The sequence below is a fragment of the Apodemus sylvaticus genome, chromosome 20, assembly GCF_947179515.1.
Source record: "Apodemus sylvaticus chromosome 20, mApoSyl1.1, whole genome shotgun sequence".
Classification (NCBI taxonomy): domain Eukaryota; kingdom Metazoa; phylum Chordata; class Mammalia; order Rodentia; family Muridae; genus Apodemus; species Apodemus sylvaticus.
Window position 1 is genome coordinate 42152901 of NC_067491.1, and position 8312 is coordinate 42161212.

The 8312-nt window shown below is 47.9% G+C and overlaps 1 protein-coding gene across 3 annotated transcripts in view; it reads left to right on the forward strand.

Moving 5' to 3' along the window:
* Positions 1 to 256: 256 nt before the first annotated feature.
* Positions 257 to 8312, forward strand: part of Cfap54 (cilia and flagella associated protein 54) — a 301539-nt gene continuing 293483 nt past the window's right edge. For all 3 annotated transcript variants that reach the window (XM_052165291.1, XM_052165292.1, XM_052165294.1), the window contains exon 1: positions 257 to 871. In XM_052165291.1, coding sequence (XP_052021251.1) covers positions 540 to 871 — 332 coding nt within the window. In that variant the 5' untranslated portion in view covers positions 257 to 539. The remainder of the gene's footprint in view (positions 872 to 8312) is intronic.

Genomic DNA, 8312 nt, shown 5'->3' on the forward strand with positions numbered 1-8312 from the left:
TCACTGGCTTTGCAGCACATAATTAGGACTTGTCCTGATTCTCTGCTATCCTCTGAGTTCGGTCAAAGTCAAGCTGTGCTCTCCTAAGCTGTGAAACCGAGGAGATAGGATAGAAGCTGAGGTATGAAGTCATGATGAGTAATGAGAAATAATGTTTCGAAAGGCTTGGGATACATATTAACTATTGTAACCATGGATATTAGTAGGTGGTCCAAATGGGGAGAACATAGTGTGAATTTTTAATGGTAATTTTTTTTACTGGTTCTTTGTTTTAAAACCCTCTCTCAAGCGGCCTTGGTTGTGAATGCCTGTAATCCCAGCGCTCAAGACGCTGAGGCTGGAGGGTAGTGAGTTTGAGACAAGCATGGGCTACACAAATAGCCATTCAGAGGATCCTGTCTTTCTAGGCTGTTGGTACTTTCCTCGCCCTCTAGGGGTCGCTGTGCTTCCGGAAAGCTTGCAGTTGGCTTGGTTGCCAAGAGATCGTTGCCTGGCAACCGCTTGTACACCAGCCCCTAGCCTGCTGAACTCTGATAGACATGGCATCCTCCAGCGCCTCCTCCAGCTCGTCTGAGGTGTCCCCAGACTCTGAGACATCGGTGTCGCCGGTGCAACTGCCCCCAACGCCGCCGCCGACCTCCACCGCGGTTCTCAAGTCGCCCAGCGAGTCCAAGTCGAGCTCGACCAACCCGCCGCACTGGACCTGCTCCGAGGACTCACTTCCCACTGCCGCCTTCTACGGGCCCCTGGACAGTAAAAACCCGCTCCTGGCCTCTTGCGAGAAGGAGATCCGGGAGCTGTTGGCCTTTATGAAGAAGAATAAGGCTCTAGCCACCGCAGAGGAACGGAAGCACGAATTCCATCGGAGGTGGTAAGCTGAGGCTGGGGAGGGCGCCGGGAGACGCCATTGGAGGACAACGACGGGGGTGGGGCCCGAGACGAGCAGAGGGGCGGACTTTCCCAGCTATTACAGCCCTTAGCTCCTCCTACACGTTGCTGGTCTTTCTTCTCTGGTCAAAATAAAAATCTTCACAAACGTGTTTCCTACCTCTGGGTTTGGTCTCAGCGTCTTCTTCTGGCCTCTCTCGGCTCACTCATGGGTCGCAAAACAGGACAAAAGTAGACTTAAGAAAGACCAACTCTGAGGAAACTGCTCAGGTCCTTGAAGTTAGGTCTCAACCAAGTCTGTCATATTGTGAATGTGTACATTTTATTCTCTTTGTATTCCGTTGGGAGTACAGAAACTTCTTTTTCCTCTTGTTTTGGTGGCTCTTTCTGATTGTTTTTTGTTTCTCCAACTTATTTCTGTGGACTGAAAACCACCAGTTTCTTTTTTTGCTTTTTCTTTTCTTTTCTTTCTTTCTTTTTTTGTTTTTGAGACAGGGTTTCTCTGTGTAGCTCTGGCTGTCCTGGGACTCACTTTGTAGACCAGGTTAGCCTCGAACTCAGAGATCCACCTTCCTCTGCCTCCCAAGTGCTGGGATTACAGGCGTGCGCCACCACCACCCGGCAACCCCCAGTTTCTAAGATTTGGTTTTGTTCACATCGCCATCTTTGCTGGTCTTCCATATCATATGCTTTCCCATATGAGTAGTTTTGGAAAAGACATAGGCAAGCCCAAAAGAATACCAGACAGGTGAATAAGATTTTTTTTTCTGGTGAATATTTTAAACTTACATGTTTTGGTCATGCATTTAATATGAATACACAGTTTTAACTTGCATTGATAATTCGATCAAACATTTTAATGATTTGTTGAGCACCTAGTAGACATATCTTTGAAAGGTACTTTTCTCAAAACTAGGAAGGCATGAAGTTAACACTAAACCCCTCTCCCCCAAATCATATATTTCTGTGAGTATAATCTTGTCCTAAACAAACATGGGGCACAGCGTTCCCACCACACCTTTTTCTACTCTCTCTCCACCCCCCAGTTTCACTTACCTGTGGTCAAAGGCTAGGAAAATCTTAAGTGGGAAATTCCAGAAACAAACAATTGACATTGTTTATAGTCCCTTCTGAGCAGTCTGATAAAATCTTGCTCTGCCCTGTTCAGACCTGCCCTACCCCCCCCCCCCCAGGGTTTGAATTCACCCCTTTGTCCAGCACACCCACACTGTGGTCTTCATTGGTCCATTTGTTAGTTAGCCATCTTGGTTATCAGATGGACTGTCATAGTAACTCAGGATTCCTGTTAACCTGACCCATATTTTGCTTAATAATGATTATGAAGCCCAATCATAATGATGCAGATATAACAAGGAGAAGACATAACTTCTTTCTGTAAATGGAAAAAAAAGTTTCAATAAGGAAAGGAGAAAAATGCATGTTTGGGTGGCCGATACCCATGGTGTGGTTAGATGTTTTGAGAGTTACCATATTCATGTAACTTTTATACTGTTATACATTTTTCTACCCTAGTACAGCTCCTCTCTCTCTCTCTCTCTCTCTCTCTCTCTCTCTCTCTCTCTCTCTCTCTCTCTCTCTTTGTTTTTTCGAGACAGGGTTTCTCTGTGTAGCCCTGGCTGTCCTGGAACTCACTCTGTAGACCAGTAGACCAGGCTGGCCTCAAACTCAGAAATCTACCTGCCTGCCTCTGTCTCCCAAGTGCTAAAATTAAAGGCAAGTGCCACCACCGCCCGGCTCATCTCTTATGGTGCCTGGTTCATACAGGAGCCTTTGTCATGTGATGGCTGATCTTGGTTGTCAACTTGACTCTCCTGGGAAGAAGGAACCTCTTCTTGAGGCATCGCCTCCAGAAAACTAGTCTTGTGGCATGACTGTTGGACGTTTTATTGACTGCTGATTGGTATCAGAGGGTGCGGTCTACCCTGTGCAGTGAGTGCTGTTTTGGGGCAGGTGTCCTCGGGCTGTACAAGGAAAATAACCTAGCAAGTCAGGCGAAACAGGCCAGAAAGCAGCGTTTCTCCATGGCTTCCACTTCAATTTCTGCCTCCAGGTTCCTGCTTTGAGATCCTGCCCTGTTTCTTGTTTCCCCTTGGTCATGGACTGTAACCCACATGATGCAATAAACCTTTCCCTGCCCAAATTACTTTTGTTTATGGTGATTATCACAGCAACAGAAAACAAACTAGAGCATCTCTTTCTCTCTCTCTCTCTCTCTCTCTCTGTGTGTGTGTGTGAGAGAGAGAGAGAGAGAGAGAGAGAGAGAGAGAGAGAATAGAAGAAATTTTAGTGTATTCAATGTTCAGTGCTAATTGTCTTTTCATACATCTGTTGGGGGAACTCACACTGCATCCATGAAAGCAGTGGAGAGTCTCAGCAGATACGAGAGAGCTTGCTCTTCCCTGAAGAGTAAGGCACGGGCTAGGACCAAGGGGCGTCTGATAAGGGTTGCAATTGGAAACGGATGGCAGGGAGCATAGGTAGAGAAAGCCAGAAAAGTGTCTTATTTTTTCTTGTTTTAGAAAGTTGAGGACAAAGCCAGGTGGTGGTGCCTTATGCCTTTAATACCAATACTTGGGAGGCAGAGGCAGGAAGATCTCTATGAGTTCGAGGCCTGCCTGATCTATACAATGAATTCCAGGACACCCAGGGCTACACAGAGAAAATCCTGTCCAGAAGAAGGAGAAGGAGACAGAGAAGGAGGTGAAGTAGAAGTAGAAGGAGAAGGAAGGAGGAGGAAGGAGGAAGAGGAAAGAGGAGGAGAAGGAGAAGGAGGAGAAGGGGAAGAAGAAGAAGAAGAAGAAGAAGAAGAAGAAGAAGAAGAAGAAGAAGAAGAAGAAGAAGAAGAAGAAGAAGAAGAAGAAGAAGAAGAAGAAGAAGAAGAAGGGGAGGAGGAAGAAAGGAAGAGGGAGATTGTTGAGGAGTGAGGACAATGTATAAGAGTTTCTTTGTAGAGTAGGCTATTCTGGGACAATGGCAAGTATGAAGAAGCTGGGTAGCATTGTGACAGGTTTAGATGGGAGGAAATAAAACGGAGAGCTTGATTTCAGAGATACTGCGGTTGCAACTCAGCATCCAGGCGGGGCTGGAGGTCAGAAGAGAAGCACACTTGGGATTCATCAACCCATTAAGGACGCTTAATATGATGAGCGCTAGGGAATATGATTAGGCAAGGAGCTGGTGTAGGCGCAGAGGACAGTAAAGGACAGAGCCCAGGGATGTTCCTCCCAATAGTAACCTGCAGAGACTAAGAGGCCAGCTAGGTCGGAGAACCAAGGAAGTAGCTGGTGCCCCCAGGGCAGGGAGAGAAAGTGATTCACTGGGAAGGATGAATCCATGGCGGCAAATCCTGCTGACAGAGGAGGAGCAAGGGCTGACCAAAGAGTGAGGACAAATAAGATAAGATGCGCTAGTAAACTAAAATAACAGCTTAAGGCGAGCATGGGTCACGCGCCTCTCACCCCAGCATCTGGGAGGCTGAGTTGGAGGGTCCTGCTTTTAAGGCTAGCGGAGTGAGACCCCGTGCAAAGAAAGCCCAAGGAGAGCACACTGCACACCCAGCCTCACTCCCACACTCGTTCTGACTGGTTTCCATGTGCACAATCTCTAGCATCCCCATTCTCCGCATTCCAGTCCAGAGGTCCACTTTTCCTCGGCCTCCCCTCTGTCTCAAATATCCTCCGCGTAGCACATCAGTGGCCCTTAGCTAAAGTCTATTGATTGCCATGGCTTCTAGCTTGCAATTACGACCACCATTGTTCTCCAGGGTCTGAGGAGCTGGCCCTGCCTTTCCCTTGGTCTGAGCTCAACATTTTTCTTGGGACTTGCTAGAGAAACACTCCACTTTCTTGCCCTAGAGGCAATAATATTTGTGTTTTCCTTTGTCTGGGAGGTTTTTCTTCCAGATTTCTAGTTATCTTTCTCTCCCTTCCTACAGGTCATCACTATCTAAGACAGGTTTTTTTTCTTCTTAAATCAGGTTTATCTATCAATTGGTATTTTTTACTTAACTTTTCATTTCCTTTTCTATTGTTTGTCTTCTTTATTAGAACATAAGCTTCCTGGTGAACTTGGGATATTTTTCTTTCCCTTCCACATTGCTCTATCTCTAGGTGCTCGCCTGGCGATTGGAACATAATAAACACTGCACACACATTTGATACTGCAGGAATCCGAGGACTCTATTATCCTGTATTCTCTCCAGCATCCAAAACAGATCTATTTCTATATCACGTGGAAGGGAGTTTTGCCTGCGTGTGTGTCAAAGTAAGCGACACTCCAGCAGAGGCCCAGGGGGAGCTTAACGGCAGCTTGATTTCAAAGAAGAGGCAAGAGAGGTGATGGTTGTCTTAGTCAGGGTTTTACTGCTGTGAAGAGACACCATGACCAAGGCAACTCATAAAGACATTTAATTGGGGCTGGCTTACAGGTTCAAAGGTTCAGTCCATGATCTTCAAGGCAGGAACATGGCAGCATCCAGGCAGGCATGTTACAGGCAGAGCTGAGGGTTCTACAACTTCATCTGAAGGCGGCTAGTGGAAGACTGACTCCCAGTCAGCTTGGATGAGAGTCTTAAAGCCCACGCCCACAGTGGCACACCTACTGCAACAAGGCCGCACCTCCTAGTAGTGCCACTCCCTGGGCCAAGCATATTCAAACCGTGACAGATGTTAATCTGAGACAAGAAGAGCGTGCAGGAGCCAACCAGGAAAACAGAGAGGAACAGGAGAGCCAGCGCAGAGGGAGATCCTAGCCGGGAAGACCCAAGCACTTGGAATGGACAGAGAGAAGCCCATTGACTTCAGCCGGGGCAGCAAGCAAGAGTACAACCATGCCTTTAGACAAAGAGCTAGGAGGGCTGGAGAGGTCATTTGCAGCTGGAACACCTTTCTGGGAAGGGGTTGCCCTTATGTAATTTTTCATTTGAAAAATATCGCTTGGGTGGTCGTGTTCCAACGGGGCAAGAGTGGTACTGGGGGATCCGGTCGCAAGCCCAGGAAGTAGGAGTTGCTTTTATAATGTGCTTCACAGATGGTTTTTCTTAAAATCAAAGCTTTTTTTTTCTCCCCCCTTTTTCTAACTATAGGACTTTCCACAAGCATAAAAATTTACAGTACCAAAAAATATGATCTTGATTATATGAACAATGCCATTATATAAAAGTGTGGTATATTTTAAAATATGCTTTTGTCATAAGCATATTTATATAGAGTGTGAGCATTTTCTTTAGGACATTCAGGGCATCTCCCAGCCGTTATAGCCAACCAGCAGAATAAAACATGTTAGCTCTTTATTCTTAAATCTGGCCATGGTGGCCCCTGTCTGTGATTCCAACCCCGGGCAGCTGACGAGTGTGGGGATGGGTGGGGGTGGGGGGGGAATGGTGTGAGTCTGCGGTCAGCCTGGACTACAAAAGTGTTTCGGGCCACCCTGGGCTACAGAGGATTTTTTTTTTTTTTTTTGCCCCTGCATTATGTAAGCCATTCCTAATGAGCAGCATTCCGGAGCTTCAGATTCTGTAAAAAGAAAAAAAATAAATAAATAAAAAAGAAGAAAGAAAGCTCTTTTCTTATTACATAACTGATTGACTTAATTAAGCTGGTATTTCGCTTCTATGAATAACAAACCCAACCATCACCTCTTCTGTAAGCCTCGGGTGAATTAACTGTTGTAGGTGCAGAATTGAAGGATTTGGGTCTGCCTGGCTAGATTGCTTGAATTTATTGCATCTAAATACTGTGGAATTTCATGAGACAGCAAGTGGAATACAAAATGAGCAAGGAGACTGTCTGTCTTTCCTTGCCCCGTGGCTTGTATTCACCACCGTTTATTCGTCATTGTCTTTACTGTGGGCACATGCAGGCGTTGTTCTGCCCCAAACATTATTTTTCAGTTTATAAAGGCAGGGATGCTATGGCTCCTTTACTCAACTGGGGACCCAATCAATATCACTTAATCGCCTTAACGTATCAATTGATCCGTATCTGCAGATACTGTTTCATGAATGTTCTAAGGTGTACATGTGAGAAATTGGTACCAATCTGCGGGGTTTTTGTTTGTTTGGTTTCTGAGACAGGGCTCTCGGGGCTCTCTGTGTATCCTTGGCTGTCCTAGAACCCATTCTGCAGACGAGGCGGGCCTTGAACCCAGAGATCCACCTGTCTTTGCCTCCCAAGTGCCTCTTAACAGATATCACAGACTAAGTGGCTTAAAGAGAGCCCTTCTTCTTCTTCTTCTTCTTCTTCTTCTTCTTCTTCTTCTTCTTCTTCTTCTTCCTCCTCCTCCTCCTCCTCCTCCTCCTCCTCCTCCTCCTCCTCCTCCTTCTCCCCCTCCTCCTCCTCCTCTTCCTCTTCTTCTCTTCCCCCTCCCCTCCTCCCCCTCCCCTCTCCCCCTCCTCCTCCCCCTCCCTTCTCCCCTTCCCTCTCCTCCCATCCTCCCCTCTCCTCCTCCCATCCTCCCCTCTCCTCTTTCCTCTTCCCCCTCCCTTCCCCTCCCCCCTCTTCTTCTTCCTCCTCCTCCTCTTCTTCTTCCTCTTCCTCCTCCTCTTCTTATCCTCCCCCTCCCCCTCCCTCCCCTCTCCCCCTCCTCCTCCCCCTCCCTCCTCCCCTCCCCTCTCCTCCTCCCCTCTCCTCCTCCCATCTTCCCCTCTCCTCCTCCCATCCGCCCCTTTCCTCTTCCCTCTTCCCCCTCCCTCCCTCTCCCTTCCCCTCCCCCTTCCTTCCTCCCCTCCCCCTCTTTTTCTTCTTCCTCCTCCTCTTCCTCTTCCTCCTCTTCCTCTTCTCCTCCTCCTCTTCCCCCTCCCCTCCTCCTCCTATTCCTCCTCCCCCTCCCCTCCTCCTATTGCTCCTCTTCCCCCCTCTCCCTCCTCCTCCTCCTCTTCTTCTCCTCCCCCTCCCTCCTCCCCCTCCCCTCTCCTCCCATCCTCCCCTCTCCTCCTCCCATCTTCCCCTCTCCTCCTCCCATCCTCCCCTCTCCTCTTCCCTCTTCCCCTCCCTCTCCTTCCCCTCCCCTCCCCCTCCATCCCCCTCCCTCTCCTCTTCTTCTTCTTCTTCTTTTTTTTTTTTTTTTTGCATAGTTCTTCAGACTTCACATTCCCGGTCAGGTCAGTCAGGGTCTTGTCAGGACTCTTTTCCTATTTTGGGAAACTGCTTTGTTCTCTCAGGGACCTTCCTCTGAGGAAGCCTGGAAGAAAGAGAGCAGGTGTGAGCACAAACTCTGGGAGTCTCTTCTGGGAAGGAGATTAATCCCTTCAGACCAAGATCCTACTACATGACCTCATTTAACCTTAATTGCTTCCTCAGAGGTGCAGCTTCTGGCGCACCTGCCCTGGGGGTTAAGGCTCCAAGGTGTGCTTGGATCTGGAAAGATTCTTTCTGTTCCCAACGTGGCCTGTAGCTAGAAGGCAG